Genomic DNA, 20241 nt, shown 5'->3' with positions numbered 1-20241 from the left:
TGTATTACCTGTTACAGCATATGTAGGTTCTGTTCACTAAAGTAGACGCGCGCGTCTATCATTAAGTAGGGCGCGCGCGTCTATCATTAAGTAGGGCGCGCTCTCTCCCTCTCTGTGATAACAGCTCACGGTCAGCTCACATCACGTGTGATTTCCCGGTCGTGAAAACATCATTATATGAAGACAAAAATGAGATTTTTAGGTGAATTATACCTTAGAAATACTGTATGTGACTCCTTTAACATCATTTGGGGGTGTCCATGTGACTAAGCAACGTGTGGAAAAACAATGAAAAGACTTATGCGGCCACCTTTTCTTCTATTCTGAACTTGAAAATATGACTGACAGAATCGTAGAAATGCTGGATTAAGATCGACTAGGGGGTCGAATCGAGATCGCGATCTCTTTTCGATTAATTGTGCAGCTCTAGTTTATCCACTCACAAATATGCATTACAAATGGTCAGTTTGGTACACTTTAATGGCTGTTTCCACTGTCAAAACGTACCCAAAAGCAGAATGACAGAATTACTTTCCAACAAGAGGTTACACGTGCTGGTGAAGATTAGATGAGAGGTTTGCACTGACTGTGCTATATGTTGCGTGTTGTGTTTGAACCCAAATAAGGACTAAATGTAGGCTGTGTGTAGTTTTTCTGCAACTGGTAGCATATCTTAGCCTGTCGGTGTCTATATATGGTTATATATGTTAGGGTTGGGCCAATAGATGATACCATCGCCGATGGCGGACAAACTTCACAATGCTGAGCCGGCATCGTGATCCATCGCCCCACATTTAAATTAATATATATCGTATCATTTGCCTGTCATCTTAATAACAATAACGGTCTTTTCATGAGCTGTGTTAAATGTTACATATAGCTGCCGCTTGCACGGCTGACAGCATGGTAAGGATTGAATTAAGGATTACACAGCAACTCTCACACTTAAAATGTGTAGATTCAGTGTCAAATGCTGTTACCTCCAAACCCCGTCCCACAGACTTTACAGTTAATGGCTTTAGTCATTTTCATAGCGGACTTAAAGCCACTGGAAGTCTTTTATCCACTCTTGGAAAAGTGTAAATAAGGGATAAACGTTCAGCACATGATCACTAATAAGATGCGCCATTATTAGTAACTGTAGGTGTTTTCTAAAACAAAATCTGTCAGTGTTATTTTCATTCTCTCATCTTCAGCGCTTTACATATTCGTGGTTGTAGCTCCTTTCATCTGAAGGCAGATTGAGTGATTAACAGCTTACATTGACTAATCATTCACGTTCAGTTCTAGAGTAGTGGGACAATAAGAAGAGCACAAAGGTGGGGCAAGCATTGTGGGCTCTTTTTTTTTTTTTTTTTTTACTTCAGCAAGTTCACATAACAACTGTTTAAATCTGTTAATCTGCAAAGATGCATTCTGCATAAATATCTCCTAAATCCGCACACGTGGTGAGGATTTTGCAGTGAAAACAATGAAAACGTATGCACTCGCCCAAATGTTTCCAAATATATTTTATGGTCGCATAGATAAAATTTTGGGTGCATACGCAACCAAAACGGTCAAGCTCTAGCATCTTTAGTTGTTATTATTTCCTCATAATGATAATAAATTAGGGAAGTTATCATCAATCACAATACAAATTACAGTGAACTCCAAACGAACCCTCGTCTCCTGGACCAGCTGTGGGAAAAACCATTAGAACTACACAGATCACTGTGCCTATTCATGCCAGAGTCCCGTGGAAAAAAGTAATGGACAGGTGGTCATTTGTGTGTAACTTTATTTATCTATGGTTTGGTTATGAGTAAAGCAAAGACCAAGTGGGTGAGGTAATGAAAACGGTAGGCTACATTTAATTAATTTGTTATTTAATAATTGATATTTAACAACAAGTTAAAAACAGTGGAAACGCAAGCCTGATAAAATTGACCCACACTGACCTATACCGAATCATACCACTTTGTGAAAGTGGGTCGTAATTGTATGTGTAAATCAGTCTAAAAAACACACTTTTGGTCCTCACCAGCATCAAAGGACATTTGAGGTTTCTTTCATAGTGTGAACTCTCAAATGGTCAAATGTGTTTAAACAAAACCTGTCTGAAGGCTGGGACACACCAAGCTGACGCCAAACAATTAGTTTCTGTCTGGACCAAAAAGTTGCACATAAACATCAATCAGTCAATCAAATTAAAAAAATTTAGCACCTTATTACAAACAGGAGGCTGCCCAAAGTGCTTTACAGTATTAAAAACAAAATTAACATAAACATTAAAAACCCATAAAATAGTAAAAACACAAGTGTCAATAAAAGTTTTAAACAGTGCCACGTCTGTGATTTAAAGGGAGGGTATTTCACAGTTTAGGACCTGCCACTGAAAATGCATGATCACCCCATTGTTTATACCTGAATCTGGGCACCTCCAGCAACAACTTTCCTGCTGATCATAGCACCCAGTTCTGTTTAAAATCTCCCATAAATATGAAGGTGCAAGACCATTAACTGCATTAAAAACAAACAACAGTAGTTCAAAATCTCGTTTGCAACAATTTGTCAGTATAAGAACATACTAAACAGATGCCAGCCGTCTGAAAGTAGAATGCATGTTCTGCATCTTTGTGAGAGGAAGTGTAATTGTCTCTTACCATGGAGTTGATTAATTTCTTTAAATGTGTCTGATAAACTAATAATCCATATTGTTTGCAAAAATTTGAGAAATGAAGTGAAATTACAATCGACTTTGTGTTCTCTTTTGACTTGAATTGTTCACTTGGTTACATCACTTCAGTTTTTGTTATTGTGCTCTGATTCTTTGCTAAATAACCAATAAGATTTCTATCTTCAGCCGACGCCTATTCTACATGCTGAATCAGGTAATCTCAATCCGATGTTAACCTGACAAGAGGTGACGTAAAAAACGGCTAACTGACAAGCTCAGGGGTGCCCTAACTTGGTTCTGGAGGGCTGATGTTCTGTAGAGTTTAGCTACATCCCCAATTAGAAACACCTGAACCAGCTAATTAAGCTCTGTGGAGCAGACTAGAAACTTTGTGGCAGGTGGGTTGGAGCTAAACTCTGCAGGAAACCGGCCCTCCAGGACAGAGTTCACCTGAGCAAGCTGGATGACTCTGATTGACAGTTTAAAGAAGCCCAATGGCTGATTGTTAGCTTGGTGTGTCCCTGGCAGATTTTAGCAGGGGTGTGCCATTGGTGTTGTTTCATGATCACATTTGTTTCTGTTTTTTTTAAGTGGTCAGGATGTTATTAATATCAAGTGAGAGCTTGTCCTGTGGTTCAGTAGAAGGTCAGTGGTGTTTGTGACGTGCAGAGATGAGTTTGCATTTGCATTGGCCAAGATCTGTCCAGGATATTTTTGTCATGGCAGCCTCCTATTTTTTTTTTTTTTTTTTAAAGCAGTCTAGTCAGCAAATCCTCTTCCTGCCAGACCCATTATGTCTGGCAATCGGCCACAACCTGAGTCATTCACAGATATGGCTGCTGCATACAAATAAGAACGTGGATTTTTTTGGGATCTTTAAGATGGTGTGTCTGTGTCTGACAGAGAATCAATGATAAGGTTTTTGGTCCCAAAAGGGTAGTCTATGCACCCTTGTGTTGTCTAAATATGATGTGGTAAATGTTTTCCCCTCAATGATTATCTGTCTCTGTGTTTTAGTGTGATGCTGTCAATGTACTGGAAAAGGAGCATGACTACAAAGAGGAGCATTTTGACTTCATTCAGTCACACATCCGGCGGTTCTGTCTACAGTGTATCCTCCTCACTTCTCACGCCTTTTGTCCCCTTAAAGAACACTGTATGTTGGAAAGCATCATTGTATTTCTCTATTAATGTTACAAACGTGCTTTAAAGTGCACTGATAAAAAAAAGAAAAAAGAGAGCCAAATGATGATGTCTATTAGGGCTGCACGATATTGGAAAAATGTGATATTGCGATATCGTTTGTGATAAATATTGCAAAATGAAGATAGTTTGAATGGCACTATTTGATGTTTTTCTGGTGACTAATAGTATTCAGCCAGAGAAATTAAATAATCACAAATGCAAAAAATACTTTTCTTACTTTGCTTTGTCTCGTTTTTGGTCCAAAAAAAAAAAAAACTTAGAGCAAGTAAAAATATTGTTTTGTTTTTCCTTCAGAAGAAATAGGTCAAAATTAAGAGTAATTCCTTAAAACCAGCTAAATGTTCTGCCAGTGGGGCAGGTGAAGTGATCTAGTTTTCACTTTGAAATGTAGATATTTGGACTAAAAAGAAGACACAATTTTTGTATTATTATTTTTAATGATAATTTAATAATTAAATTCTATATAAATTGAGTAATTAAATAAAATCCATTAGCTTCTGGTTAATTATAATTAAGACTCAACATTTCATAATGATATGACTATTGCGGATCCGCACATTGTAATATCGATGCTGAAATGATATATTAAGCAGCCGTAACATCTATAAAGTATGTTTATTAACTGTAAATAGACAATGCACAGGGTCATATGCTTTTAAATAAAACCATCAGAGTCAGATGACACTATAATAGTGCAATAAACATAAACTCATGAGAAGAATCCAACTTGTTAAAAGAAGTTTCTGTTTTTTCCATTTATAAACAAAGTTTTTCTTTTATATATTTCATACAATTTAAGGTTAAACTATTTATACGTCATATAGTTTGTATGTTTTGTTTTTGATTTACCGGTAACTTGGTTAAGTTTATACTTTAGTGTTGTTAGATGCTTTTTTTAGTAGAAGTTATGACTTTTTTTATTAGTGTATAGATCCTTAATTAAATCTCACAGATGGAGCTGGTTTGATTTACACTTCAGTCAAAGAGGAGAAGAACCTGGACCTTCTCTACAAATACATGGTGCACAAAATATATGACTTCCAGTTTTCATCGCCTGCCTTAGTGGTGGAGAAGGACGCAGTGTTCATGTGAGATCCCTGAAATCCCCTCAACATGTTGAATGATCTTTTTTATGCCAGTAATTGCATGTTTTTTGTTAAAACGTAATTTCTCTGCAGTCCATCAGGATGGGACAATGACAAGAAAATTGGCATCTTGCATGAAAACTTCACAACGGTTCGACCTGAAGATCCCTTTGAGGACTTTATAACAAAACCACCTGTTCGAAAGGTAAGTTAAAAAAAAAAAAACGTAATGGCTTTACCTTTATCTTTAACTGCTTTTGTAAGTTTCCTCCTTTCTCCTTTTTTTTTTTTCTAAAGTTGGTGCATGACAAGGAAATCAGTGCTGAGGATGAGCAGGTCTTCCTCATGAAGCAACAGGTATGTTTAGCAAGAAAACCTGCACCTAATTTAGGATATGTTTAGTTCTGACCTTGAAAGGCAGGCAAATGTACCAACTCCGATCAACTGATACGTTCTTTGATGTAGAAATGCATCTCTGGCAGAGCTCTCATTTGCGTAGATGAGGTGAAATCCGTTTGTATGGTTTATTTTTGCTCATTTTTCCAAAGCTGTCTGGCCAATCAGAAGCTGGTTAGTTTTCATAGGTTGACCCATGGCAGGGTTTACATCATTCTGTTTACAAACACAATGTTTGGTCACACTGCACTTCATTGTAGGTCATGTCACACATTCAGAGTGGCTCCATGTGGTTTAATCAATCGTGCACAGTGTTTATGTGAGGGGATTTTATCGAAAACAGTCTCTGACACTATATCAGGCTGCAGCGCCTGCTTTTGATTTCACTAAGAGCATCTAGACTAATTCTTTGACTTTGAAATTTAAAGATCACTGTGTGAGATTGTCAAACAAGCATACTGTTATGAATCATCTAGTTGTATAATACTAATTTGGTCGTATTGGTTGTATAAAAGTTTTTATATAAACTTTGTGCACTGTTTAAAACTTTGGGTTTGGTAAGGTTTTATTTGTTTTGTTTTTTTTTTAATTTAAGGAAGATGTTGTCACCAAAGCTTTGTTGAAGAGCCCCTATTATGCATTAAAAGGTCATATTTTGGGTCATACAACAATAGTCTGATATTCATGCATGGCCAAAAAACACTTTCATTGTTTTTTATTATGCATTTTTGTTTACCTAATTATCCCAACTCCAATATGATTTGTTCAGCAATTAGTTTGTTTCTAAATGCCTCCTTAGCACGATGCTAATCTTTTTAGTCGTGATCAGTCCCACACACACACCCGCACTCTGCTAGTGTTTGAAGGAAAAGGCGCGTTTACGTTTTACCTGATGCGGCACTTCATATTTGGTATTGTTTCCTGTCGACGTCGATACGAACAGGCAAAAGAACCGGTTAAATGACGAATCTGATGAAGAGTCTAACCTTTTATTAAAAATCTAAATTTTTAAACAAGGTGCACTTTCATATTTAAACCTCAGCTGGATGTTTTCATTCACTTAGAGCTGTGTTGCACACTGCAGAGAAGGTCATTTTCAAAAAGCCATAATAAGAGCTCTTTAAGTTACTTAAATTCAAAGAAACTATAATATTGAAAGAAATATCTCATTTTAAATTAACTATTCTTTACCACATATGTTGATATCTAAATTATTGTTATGACGACAAGCCTACGTTTTTAACCGCCATTAATCCAGTCTTTAGTGTTTACATAATTCTTTAAAAATACTCACGGTTCATCAGCTTATTACATCCTTGCTAAATGAATGCATTTATATCTTGAAAAAAATCTTCTTGACTGCAAAGTTTTGAATGGTTGCACATTAGTTATACAACCTGAAGTAGTACAGAGGTAATTACATGTCTTGTAACTGTATTTACACACTAATATTGAAGTTATTGTGTCTTAATTATCTGTATTTCAGTCTTTGTTAGCCAAGCAGCCGGCCACACCCACAAGAGGAACAGTAAGTGTGTCCTTCACATTACACAAACACACACACACACACACACACACACGTTTAACTGTGACACTATTATGCTGCTGTAAGGATTTTCTTTGTTTAAAATTCTGACGCATGAGCTGTGCAAGTTACCAAAATCCACTAAATCATTTTGCTTAAGTTGCTTTTCACATTTGTTGTCTCAATACTGTCTGAATGTGTTGGGAGATGTGAATCTATCAGATTACTTGTGTATTTTTCTGACATGTACTGTGTGTTTTAATATAGGAGTCTCCTGCCCGGACTGCGTCTGGTTCACCTCGGCCGACAGGTCGGACAGGACCCACAAATGTGGCTAGCGTCTCGCCCATGACCGCGGTAAAGAAACCAGACCCCAACATGAAAGGTAAGAAATCTTACCTTCCAAGATTACACGCACCAGTTGATGCAGAGCCTAAATGAAGCATTGTGATCTCATGGCTCTCTATTCATCTGGGCGGCACAAACAACACATGATTGTGCAGTCAAGCAAAAACTGTGTTTTCGTGGGAGTCTAAATATCAGCACTTTGTTCTCTCCCTCTCTTTTCTTTCTCAAACAAGCTCGTCTCATTTTGCTGGTTAGTTTCTTTGCCTACCTTATGGTGCTCTTCTAATCTCTTTGAAACACTGCCCTCCTGAGGAGAGGATTTGAATAATTCCCTAAATAATTCCTGCACAATCTAGTTGGGGTGAGGGGAAAATAGAATATTTCCTATCATTAAATTTCAGCTGGACAGCAAATCTCATACCAGCAGGACTACATTCATTCACTTAATGAAATCCACTTTAGTTGAATTCTCAGAGGTTCATATCTTATAGGGCAGGGGTTTTCAACCTTTTAAAACACATTCCCCTTCCCAAGTCTGTCCAATTTCACTCGTGCCCCCCTACCCCTTGCATGTGCAAACATCATTCGCATATTACTTGCTTCGTTTAAAGTGCATAGCATTAATTACATTGAAAAGTAAATATATAGCTTACCTGATTCAGTGTGATGGCTGAGCCTGTTTCTGTTAGGACAACAAACTAATCCTTGGTTGGATTCCTGACACAGCTAACCGTAAATCATCTTCCACTGTCAAAAAGCGTGAGCCATAGCATACTTGCTTTTGATGTATTTTACGTACATGCAAAAAAGGCTGCTTTGCATAGCCAAGTTCGCAGAGCCCTGACTGATTACATTAATCTGACTAAAGTCATAATTTAACTTAATAGAATAGGAATTAAAACGTGGAATATGTATATACTAGTGGCAATCAATCAAACTATTACCGTCATGTAAGACACTTCGCTGCATTTTGCAACAAGATCCACACACACACACACACTGCAAAATGCGGAAAAATTTTTCTTTCCATTCGGTTTGCGGTATCAAATTCCATTAAAACAACACTTTTCCATCAGTCCTTACTCCATACTCGCATCCAATACCTCAGTTTGTCACGGGGGAAGGAATAAAATGTTCTTGAGTGAAAGTGAAACTTTTGAACTGCAGTTGAAGTTGACAAATTAAAGATGAAACATCAAAAATTACATGAAACTCTGCAGGAAATGTGGATAGTCTGGTCAGGCAACATTTAAAAGGCACTTCATGTAAACACCTTAATTCAGGTGTCTTATTCAGATTAAGGCAAATAACTATTACAGATGTCATGTAAACGTAGTTAGTAGTGTTTTCAAGGTAAGTAAAAGATCCAGAAGGGCATCCTGCTGATTTGATTCACAAGGGCACTTTTTAGTCAGACGGCTCACCAATTTTCCTTTCATTCACCAGTACTAATTTTAAAAAGCTCCCAGTCCATTTTATTTGTATATATCTTAGTTAAACGCATTTACTCTACAAGTACCTAATAGTTAGTTGTGGAAATAACGTTAATCAGATTCACTTTAGTGAATGCATAACAATCGTCACTATGATTTACTCGTATACACGCCTCAAATTCTCGCTCCCCCCTTAATAGGGAAAACCCATAGGTTGGATATCCCTGCTGTAGGGTTTTAGGAGTCATATTTCAGATATTTAAAACTAGTTCTTTTTCATAATTATTTAGTTAGTAATCAGCTTACACTGTCTACACCTGGTCATTTTTTTGTGGGTAGATAGCTATCTGATTTCTGAAAATGGTTCTATTTACATTTGACACATGAACGCGTCTCTGCTATATGCAAATTTAACTAGGGTTATGTCAACTAAAGCATCAGATATTACAGCCCCTTTTATAACGTACAAAGGCCTAAGCTATATATATATTGTGTATATGAAATTTACAAAACATTATAAATGAAAATGCTTTAAAAAATTAAATGAAATTTTGGCCTGTCCAGTTTTCTCTGGAATGTGTCCCAGACCACCTCTTGAAGTAGTTTGAGCAATCAGATTTATGTCCATCTCGAACTATATCCATCATTTACACCTGTCCATTTTAAGATCTAATAGCTATCCGATCAAAAACAAAATGAATGAACTGAACAGTTGTAAACAGCACCTTGGTGTTATTGAAGCCCGGCAATGCTAAATCAACAGCCCTTTATTGTTAAAATGGTGTTAACATGTCCTGTATATTAGTTTGGGCCTCTCCATTGCCACTTGATGTCATTACATTTGATTTGTTTGTGTTTATAGGAGCTGCTGCAAATGAGGGAGTGCTGGCCAACTTCTTCAACAGTCTGCTGAGTAAAAAGACAGGTGTTCCGGGCAGTCCTGGGACTCCAGGGGCAGGAGCAGGAACAGGAACGGGTGTACAAGGCTCTGCAAAGAAAACAGGTACATTTTTGCCAGCATCAACCATAGAAATGGATGAAACTCTCAAAAAGTTATGTCATGTATGAGTTATGCTTCTGTCCAGAGTTACTAGAAACAAAATAGCATAAATATAATGTTGCAGTAATGAGAGTGAAGGCCTGATGACCTTTAGATTTGCTCTTGTACAGTTAATGCTTGGAAAGATTTTTTATTTATTTTTATTTTTTAAAAATATTCTTTAAATGAATTTTCCATGCAGTTCAATTGATTTTTTTTTTTAACGTGTAGTGCTGCTTTTTCCCTTATGATTTTGGTTTAAAGGCACAGTTCACTCAAAATTGAAAAACAGAAATCATTATTTACTCGTACGTTAGTAGATCTAATCTTTTATCATAGTTTAGCAAAAAAAAAAAAAGATATTCTGAAGAATGTTGGAAACTATAGTAGGAAAACATACTACAGATGTCACAAGCTGCTGCTTTTCAACATTCTTCAAAATATCTTTTGCGTTCAACAGAAGAAAAAAATGTTTAAATGTGTTTGTAGCAATTGGAGGATGAGTTAAATGACAATTTTCATTTTTGGGTGGACTATCCCTTTAAATCATGGCCCATACAGTCCTTAGGGGCTTGTTTATCAGAATGTTTTAACAGTTCCTAGAACTATTGGCTCAAGCCAATACATTTCTTTTTGATTGAATGCAGCACCTGAAGTTGCAGTTGACCACCTTGTGTTGTTCAAAGTTCTAGGAGATCAGAATATTGACCTGGGAGGAAATAAGGTTTCGGGAACCTGGACCCTGGCTTATTGGCTACTTTTCTATGATTGAATTTCTGAAACTCCAGTGCAAAAGCCCCTAATGTTTAGATTCACCTTCTCTTGTTCCTTCTGGATGTGTTTATTTATTTATTTATTGAGCTTTATCCTTAGAGCCTGAATAACCAGGAAGAATGGGCTAAAAAGCCTGTGTGAGTGATGTTACCATGGCTGGTGATATCTCATACTCGCTGGTTTTCCTACCTAAAATGATGTTTATATCACACACTTTGTATTCATGTTTACAGTGCTTTCCACAAGTTTAGAAATATACTTACAGTGGTAGCCGGATTAAAACGCACCTTTTACCCACAGCACAAACTATGTGCGACAAACAAAACTTACCTTGATTTGTAATGCTATTTTTATTATTATTATTTATTTATTTATTTATTATTATTTATTTATAATTATTATTATTTAAAATTTTTCATTTCAATGGGTTAAAATTAAAAGACTTGGGGAAAAAAAACTAAATTATTCTCTTTTATGCTGTTCAGGAGCCATGTGCACACACTGACAGCTGCTTCTCTTTATCTCAAATTCAGGTTGCTTTATTGGCATGACAGTTTCTACAGTAGTGACAGCATTTTAAAAGGAACATATTAATAAAATATACAGCAAATGAGGAATTAAATGACAGAAAAAAATGAATAAAAACAGTCAATGTTAAAATTATAATAATCACAAGAATGAAACATGTAGATTATTTAAATAAGACAAATGAGTTGAATACACATTTCTAATATTTTTAAATGCTCTGCAGTCGGTTTAGATGTAATTTTGTCCTCTCCGAGTATTTAGTAGAGTTGGTTACATTAAAGAATTAATTATTTAATGTCTTTCTCGCTATCGTGTCTGTGCGCATAAAATTAACAACAGCTTAGAAAGCAAAAACAAAATCACATCCCGGACATTTTAGCACATATTAGTACATTTTAGCCTCAAACTGGATTCCTGGAGGGCCGCAGCTCTGCACAGTTTTGCTCCAACCCTAATCAAACACAGCTGATCTATAATCGAGGTCTTCAAAAGAGTCATGAGCACCTTGATAAGTTGGATCAGCTGTGTTTGACTAGGGTTGGAGCAAAACTGTGCAGAGCTGCAGCCCTCCAGGAATCCAGTTTGAGACCTATAAATTAGTAGATTTAGAAACTCTGGTTAGACCCAAATAGGTGCAGGTCTCTGTGGGTCTGCAGAACATGTGAGCGTCTGTGGAGCTGTTGAAGCAGTATGAAACGAGTAAAGAAGAGAAGGTTTTCCACTACCTAATCACTTGCGGATGTTTGTTTATATTAGGTGGATACAAAAAAAGTGTAAAAGGATAATAATAATAGTAAAAAAAAAATGTCAGTAAATAATAAACCTGGGCAGCCTGGCCAAGTAAAGTCTATGTGTGGGAAGCACTGTGTTTTGTTCCAGTCATTTACATGAAGTGCTAATATATTAACTCATGTATGTGTAACTCACCTGCTGTTACGGCCTCAGCATCTACATTGCCCTCAGATAAAGAACTGCATGCTATTTGTTTTTTCTTTCTTTGTCCTTCTCAGTATGTCTGCATTTGTGTAACCACACAGCATGCTGCTTATGAATGCATACCAGCATGCAACACTCATCCACCCAAACTGGTTCCCTCATAACCAACCTGTATTATTTTGTTAATACAACACAGAAACTACAGGAGATTACTCTGTTTTTGTCTTTCTCTCTTTTTCCAAGGGCAGAAGCCGGGTTTGACTGACGTCCAAGCAGAGCTGGACCGAATGACTCGTAAACCCGATTCCCTGGTAACGGCCAACAATACCCCAGCGACAGAGAACGAGGCATGAGTGCACCAACAGCATTGTCCGCTCTGGAAATCAATATGTAACGATATAACAGAGGAAAAAAAAAAAAGCTTTCAAGACCAAAATCCCCCCCACCTTGTGTGTCAATCAGCAAACAGAGCGTGGTTTACAGAAAGTGTTGGGATTCTATCAGATGTGTGGACTCTGATGTTGTGGGGGAACGAGAGGTAGAAATATGAAAAGATGCAACTGCTTTTCTTTGTTTTCATTTCCAGCCCCCTATCTGTGTTTGTTTGTTTATTTGTGGTGATTAATTTTTGGTGTGGTATGGGAGGTCAGGTAATGGGTGCTTTTCTCCAGAAGACGACGGTTAAAACTCTCAAGTGTGGACCCTTGCTTTGCTTGGGGAACTATTAAACGCACCCGTTTCCCTCCTCCTGAGCAGAAACGCACTGCTGCATTCAACCAGCAGTCGCTTCAAGTGTTGCAATCCGCTACAACTACTGCTAAAAGCCTGAATACGTTCACTGAAAACAAGAAGTACTTGCAAAAAGAAGTATATAGTGTGTACAAACGTAGTCACGTTTATGCTGATGTATTTATAAAGAAGAAAGCAAATCAAGCTTTTATTTTCTCTGTGTTTTATCAGTGAAAGCGTCACTTAACACTGTTAACATCACTGATGTCATGACACTAATGACAAACACCCATTGGCCTTCAGCATACGAGAACGGCAGACGCCGCCACACCGCCTCTTCAAATTATGTAAATATGCGCTAAATATTTGCTATACAAGCTTTTGATTTGATTTTGTATAAAATTTAATTATTTTAACAATTTATGAAGAGCTATTGCAGATGAAACGAGTATCAGGCTGAGCATTTTATTTAGGCTGTGGTTTCGTTTTTGGAGGAGAGCGGCAGGACGGCATCTTTCCTAGTATAACTCCCAAGTGCCTGTGTCATAGTGGAGGTGCTTGTCTCCAAAAGACGAACTGCACTGTAGCATCAACAGTCAATGGTTCTTTTTTTGGTGCAGCTTCATGTAATTTATTTTGGTTTGTTTTTTCCATGTCTGTGGTCATTGCTTTTTTTGCTTAAATTACACATGTTGCTTACTTCAGTGGCCTAGATCCTTTTCCTTTTTGCTGCCATAGGGAGCTTGCCTTTCTTTTTGTGAATGTCACAATCTTAGTGGGGCTTTTCATCCCACCTCCCAGTTTAAAATTGTTGCTTAAACCACTAGCACCATTTCTCATGTGGCCAAGTGACAGACTGTTCGTCATGTCAGTCCTTAAACATGTCTTGTTTCTTATATATATATTCATACACAGCTTCTTGAGGACTGTATAGAGATCAACGTAAAACATTCCCCCTTCTATTTTTAAGTGTCTCTGCTTTATGTGATCTTTCTGGAAGTGACGATATTGCCTTCAGTGTATTGTCATGCCACAAGCTCTGTCTTTTCACTCTGGGTAGAATCTGAGTCCATACATGTCCGCCTTCATTTCTCAACATTTCTATTCACTACTAATACTGTAACTCATTGAATTTTGATTTCTGGTTTAGCTTAACTAATCACCCGCAGGCATGATGTACGGTTTTGAACCTTAACGTTGTTCTGGCGAAGCTGTAAAAGAAGCAGCTCGAGTGGATTTGAAATAATCGTCGCGTGTTCAGATGAAAAAGGAAACCGAGAATTGGAATCTGGAACCAAAGATGTAGAATCCACATGTTATGTCTATGTCGAGTAGCTGCCCTGAACTCCTCCCAGGTGGCCGATCTTGGCTGAGCCTGGAGAAGCCATCATTCCACAACAGATCCTCTGCTTACTGCGGTGGTCTGTGTTCGATGTCTCACATTTTTCCATTAGAGTTTAAAGTTTTTGTCCTTTTTCTTTGTAAGCTCTTCAAGGGAATAGACCACAAACGTGTAGCGTTTACTGTTGTTTTGCATGCACTTGTGTTAGACAAATCTCAAACCAAACTAGAGGAACTCGAATGAAACGTTTATTGCTGCATAATATCGCTTAACGGTTTCCATTTATGACGGGCAGGGCTAAAGCATTTGCTGATATTCAAGCACAACATTAAGTCTGGACTATATACCTCTTGGTTTAGTGGTTAAGGTTTTCATCCATTTTAGATTGTGGGCTGTCAACTTATGAAGCCTCGGATCACTTGTACTATTCTAAACCGCTCGTATAACCTTAACAATGCACTTAAAGTATTTCATCGCATTTCTCTGCGTTTGCTGTGTGACTGAACTCTCATCGTCTAAATATCACTGACACATTCCTCTGGAAAATACCTCTTGTTTGAGGTTTATTATTATTTCATGGCGTTATAACTGTTTTACTGGACGTGAAAAAGAAATTCTGTTATACTGTAAAAAGCAGCACATTTGTTTCCCTCCACAAATTTGCCTCATTTTTAAGTAGTGGCTCGGTGCAAATCTAGACATAATGGGCTAAGAAATCGAAAAGCTAACAAGCTGCTCCCAGGTCGCCTGAAGTACTTGAAAAAGCTTCCTAACTCATGATCCATCTGTTTTCCCAAAGGAGACGCTCAACGGATAAAAGGGTGGCCGTCAACAGAAACCAGTTTACTTGGCCTCAGCTTCATTGATTTCTTTCCCTCGTTTTGGGGAGGGTTGCAGTTAAATAAACAACAGCACATTTTGTATGTATTTCATTCAGAATAGGATGAAAGTCGACTGCTTTCTGTTTAATCCTTCTAATATGCACTTACCCCTGTTAGTAAGAAAATGTTGAGAAAATGCTCTGGCTTCCAAAATTTTCTATACAGGAATTGAAAAGCCTTTCTATTCACACAGAGGACTGTGTTTGTGTGCTATACCTTAAAGTGAGTCTGACTGTATGGCTTTAACTTGATGCAGTATGTGGCCATGTGAGTTCTTGCTTTTATTGCAAAGATAAGGAAATGTCTTTTTTTCAGTCCTGGCTTAAATAAAATACAAATCCAGACTACAACTCTCTTGTGTCGTTTTATTGTTATTATTATTATTATTATTATTATTACTATTTTGCTTGTCATGCTTTGCAGTTAATTGCTTGGCAGTTGAACAGCAAATGCATCACACCACCAATGAAAACCTTGACACGTTTAATATTTTATTCATCATTGCTTGCTGGGATCATTTCAAGCAAACTTGTCGGATGGTTGCACAGTCATGAGAACCAAACCAGTGGAGGGCAGTGCTGTTCTCCCCGTATAAATTTGCTTGGTTTAGATATTAAAATAAAACGTGTACTTGCATTCATTGATGCATGTAATAATAAAGACGCACTTTTAACATATGTTTATGCATTATAAGAGGTTAATAAATACTTCATGAAACAATTCTTAGCAAATGTTATGATTGATATTAATCGTTTATTCTGTTAAATCAATCTGCTAATGAGTCTCTGCATAATAAGCTGGAAAGTAGTGAAACATTGGAAAAAAAGAAGTGCTCCAATACCAAATTTGCTGTCTAGGAAGACCGTTGTAGAGTTTAGAAACAGACATTGTGGCAAGCCAAATTAACATTTGTTCGTTTAGTACACTTGTGTTTATATTAACTAAACAAGTGTCATTTTCTATTAGTTTTAATAGTTAGTCTTGTAATATGATCACTTTATTATTAAACAGAGAACGTTGTTTTGTATATTTTACCGAGATGATGCAAATGTGTTGACCTTATCCCGCCTCCCTCAACCCCTCAAGTTTCCGCATTGGACGTTAAAACTAGTTTCTTTTTCAGCATGCCAACACTGAGCTGTAAATTTTGGGTGTGACTTCAACTCTATGCGTGCACACAGACCAACTTCATTTTAAGTGTTAAAGCTTGTCTAGTTATTTTAGCTGCACTTGTATTCTCATCTATGCGCATACCTGCATGTTAAAATGTAGGGTATATATGTACATCCATGCATGCATGCGAGCGCGCACATGTTGGTATTTGTGGTTTAGGAGGACTACCCGTAAGTGTAATGTATTTTATACAGTAAAAATTGCTTATCATATGGCCTTAGCCCAGCTAACCTAACCCTTACAGCAATTCTGGGGCAAATGTTAAATTTAAAAAGACCCGTTATGCTTTTAAGTGTTTTGAATTACGAGGACATGAGATATGTCCTCATAAACCACCTCAAATGTTGTAATACCTCATGCATAACTGTGTCATTATACAATATTGTGTTCATGTAAACCATCCAAACCAGCTTGCGCACAAAAGCTAACTATGATAAGCAGGGACGTGCAGTATTTGTGATACGTTTCAAATACATATTTTAAATACAAAATAGTATTTTGTAATTTGTACTTATTTGATAGGGTTTAAAAAAACGGGTTCATATTTTGTATCACATTGAGTAATGAAGTTTGTCCTGCGCACTTGCCGTTTAAAAGACTTTTGGTGCATTAATCTCTTCAATAATATTCAAAAGGTCATGATTTGCACTCATTAAATAATTGCTTTGTACAGTTTTTATTTTACATTCTTCAGGTGATACAAAACACAATCATTTCAGCACAATGCCCTCCCCAGTGAGACAATCCTCTCACTCCACCCTTTTGTCCCACAGTCAATCACATTGCATCATTAGTTGGATGTACCATAATTTACTACACAAGAAATATCTGTCTGACTTTCATTGTATTGATGTTGACATGAATAAGTGAATGATGATAAATGATATGCTATTTTCCTGTGAAATGATGTTTTTGAAGGTGAAGGTAAATATTTCTTGTGTGGTTAATTATGGTATGTTGAAAAGAAAATGAGGTTGTTTTTAATCATCGAGTGGCCGTTTAACTAATGGCGCAATGTGATTGACTGTGAGACAATGGTGGAGTGAGAGGATTGTGTCACACTGAGGAAGGCATTGTGCTAAAAAGTTTGCTTTGTATCACCTGAAGAATGTAAAATAAAAACTGTATGAAGCAATTATTTGATGAGTGCAAATCATGACCTTCTGAATAATATTTTGTATCAAAATACTTAAGCATTTTGTATTTTTAAAATACTGTAAAATACTTTGTAAGATGTCTACATTATGACAATCAAAATGTGGCCTCTGGTGCTTTCTCAGTTATTTGTTTTGAGATCAGAACGGAAATTTAATTAGGGTGGTGGTCAGTGCTTGAAGTATGGAAATTATGCAACACGCATAAAGACAATAACAGACAAATGGCAGGGGTATATCTGAGTACAAGTCAACAATCAGTTTAAATCATATACTGCAAAATGCCTAGACCAGTATTATGTAATGGCAGTATAGTGTACAATTCAGCATCAGCATATTTGCATAGGACGCGAGATGAAAGAAATATATGTCCTGAAGAACTGGATGTAGAGCCTACAGCACATGATCATTCTCAGTCTCAGTGCTGCAGGCGGAAATGCAGAGGGACTTTAGAAATATAAAACACCTAAATTGTATACTGGTGCTCACTACTGAGACTCTTCCGGTTAAAAGAGAACTGAAAAAAATCTTGGGAGATTGCGAAAACTGCACATATAATAGTAGTTTTGGGTGAATTGCTGATTTAGACGCCAAGAAAATAAGACAAACAACATAAAAATAAGTCCTACAGTGGCTGACTTAAACTTGCTCAGAGAAAAGCTGTTGTTATCAAACATTGTTTACTTCACTAATTCAGCTTAACGGTGAAGGAATTGATCGAATATGCAAAATATCTATTTTATTTTAACACTTGGGTGCTGTACTTTGTAATGTATTTAAATACATGTAAAATTTAGGTGTTTGGTATTTAATTTAAAAATACATTTCAATGTAACCCAACCCTGATGATAAGTCCCTAATTAATTGCATTTCTACAAAATTCACCATTATTTAGCTTGACTGTAAACAATAAATGTTACTTCGGCGTGCCATACGGTCATATTAAACTACCGTGTGTCGTCTCACGTTTGATGAATCACACATACAGCGATCCTCACCTGCAGATCTCAGAGAGGAGAACTCGAAGCTGAAGAGGAATGCCAGTTTTGTGCTTTTTTTTCTCTGACATCAGTCGTCGGGACTCCAGATGAAAGCGTCTTTTCCTCGCAGGAATGTAGTTTGGAGGGCGGAGACTCGCAGCAACATTACATTCTGCATCCAGAAACTGTGAAATATGGACACTGCCATGAGAACAGCGGCGATCGTTCGAGCTCGTTCAGCTCTGTTCATGACTGGATCCGAGCACTGTACGGCGCCAGGAACGGGACCGGAGATCACGGAGTGGTGGATGTAGTTGTTCGGGATCCGCGGGTCACGCTTATAACACACGGCTGGAGTTTACGCGTTGTGTAGCGACGCTTGTTCTTTGTTGAGAGATTGTTGTTGCGTTCTGCCTGACTGTTTTCAGAGGAGAGAATCGCTCTTCATTTCGGCCACTCTTGTTTCTTGGGCGGGACGAAGAGATAAATAAAAGAGTTGAGCATGAGGAATAACGAGGAGACTGAGGGCTTTGATGGCGAGGCCTCCAACACCTCGATGATTTCAGGAGTCAATAGTCCGTATCAGCCGACCACCGAGCCCGTGCTCTCCAGAAACGTGTTCAGGGCCATCAGGTGTGACCGGGAGTACCTCAAGTCACATTTTGGAATTTTAAAAGTCATTGAAGTGGTACGTTGAAGTAGTCTTGGTCTTTCTCTATTCAATTAAAAACTTATAAGCCTGCTTTACATGCTGAACTTCTGCAAAGTGTATTGGCAACAGTGACTTGACAAGTTAGGATGTTTTCATCATCAACAGCGTCATTGATGAATTGTGTTTTCTTTCTTTCTTTCTTTCTTTCTTTCTTTCTTTCTTTCTTTCTTTCTTTCTTTCTTTCTTTCTTTCTTTCTTTCCTTTGATATATACTTTTGGCATTACTTATGACTTCTGAGGTTTTATTTAAATACCATGAAATACACAAAAAAGGTTGCCTCAAATTTTCAAGCTCAATCAAATTAACTGTATGAGTCCATTGAACTTATATTATTTTAAACTGACTTAAATCTGCTTGCATAACTTATAAAATTAAGTTAGAACATGATTAACAATGAACTAAAATATATGCTGTCATCATGACTAATTGACCATATTAGGCAGGGCCGATAACCGTTTTCAAGGTATACCTTGGTTTGAAAAAGTCAAGATTTTAAAACTGCTTACATTTTTGGCTATACTGTTCCTATGGTATATGTATGATCTTTTATTTACTTAAAAAAAATAAAAAATCAGAACAAGAGTATCTCAAGCAGAAAAAAAATATCCAAAGATGCCATTTTAAATTGTAAAAATATCTGTGTTTTTGAAGACAGCAGAAGTCAGTGATTTATTTGCATTATTCAGCCTGACATGTTCACTGCTCCAAATTAAAAAAAAAAAAAAAAAAAAAAAAAAAAAATATATATATATATATATATATATATATATATATATATATATATATATATATATATATTGTTGTGTTCAAAAGGGAAAAAAAGTTTTAGGTTTTTACCTTGACAATTAAAAAGAATATATTTTAAAGCAGTAATCACAATACCGTGGAACTATGATATTTTTATCTAAGGTTATCATACTATCCAAATCTTATATCAGCCCAAGTTCATATAATTCTAATCAGCCTTTTAGTTACAAAGACATGGTTTTACTTCTCAAGTTAATGTTTATTATTATTATTATTATATTATTATTATAATTACTACAATATGTCATAAAGATTGACTATATTTAGTCCCTGATAAGCTTTTTTTGTCAAATTCATTACAAATAAATGAAATTAGTTAAACTTTACCATTAAACTTACTACCGTTTTCAAGGTATACCATGGTTTGGAAAAGTTAACGTTTCAAAAACAACAAAAAATGCTGTAATATCTATGTCATATGTACAATTGTTTATTTATTTATTGTTTTTTTAGGACAACTAAAAACATCTACAGTTGGTATCTACAGCAGAAAATACATCCAAAGATGCTGTTTTAAATCGAAAAGAAATGTA

The 20241-nt window shown here is 36.7% G+C and overlaps 2 protein-coding genes and 1 long non-coding RNA gene across 14 annotated transcripts in view; 2 read left to right on the top strand and 1 right to left on the bottom strand.

The window, feature by feature from the left end:
- The window catches only part of dync1li2 (dynein, cytoplasmic 1, light intermediate chain 2), a 28654-nt gene extending 13423 nt beyond the window's left edge, over positions 1-15231 (top strand). Inside the window, exons 6-13 of one of the 4 annotated variants that reach the window (XR_015494905.1) lie at positions 3677-3770; positions 4818-4953; positions 5044-5155; positions 5248-6174; positions 6219-6874; positions 7139-7256; positions 9515-9655; positions 12178-15231. Coding sequence is in view for 2 of the 4 variants with exons in the window: in NM_001017669.3 (NP_001017669.3) it covers positions 3677-3770; positions 4818-4953; positions 5044-5155; positions 5248-5307; positions 6833-6874; positions 7139-7256; positions 9515-9655; positions 12173-12282 (813 nt within the window). In the remaining 2 variants the exon portion in view is untranslated. 4 annotated transcript variants of the gene reach the window in all.
- On the bottom strand, positions 9402-18377 carry LOC103911411 (uncharacterized). Its single transcript, NR_170235.2, is given in 2 exon segments — positions 9402-9640; positions 18207-18377. It is a non-coding gene; the product is annotated as an uncharacterized LOC103911411 (long non-coding RNA).
- The window catches only part of cmtm4 (CKLF-like MARVEL transmembrane domain containing 4), a 53886-nt gene continuing 51967 nt past the window's right edge, over positions 18323-20241 (top strand). For 8 of the 9 annotated variants that reach the window (XR_015494681.1, XR_015494678.1, XR_015494676.1 and 5 more), the window contains exon 1: positions 18323-18876. Coding sequence is in view for 1 of the 9 variants with exons in the window: in NM_001002492.1 (NP_001002492.1) it covers positions 18691-18876 (186 nt within the window). In the remaining 8 variants the exon portion in view is untranslated. The remainder of the gene's footprint in view (positions 18877-20241) is intronic. The other variant, NM_001002492.1, reaches the window with a different exon arrangement.

This window comes from Danio rerio, chromosome 7 (genome assembly GCF_052040795.2).
Source record: "Danio rerio strain M-AB ecotype USA chromosome 7, GRCz13ab, whole genome shotgun sequence".
In the NCBI taxonomy this organism is placed as follows: Eukaryota; Metazoa; Chordata; class Actinopteri; order Cypriniformes; family Danionidae; genus Danio; species Danio rerio.
This window is presented reverse-complemented; position numbering and strand designations above follow the sequence as displayed.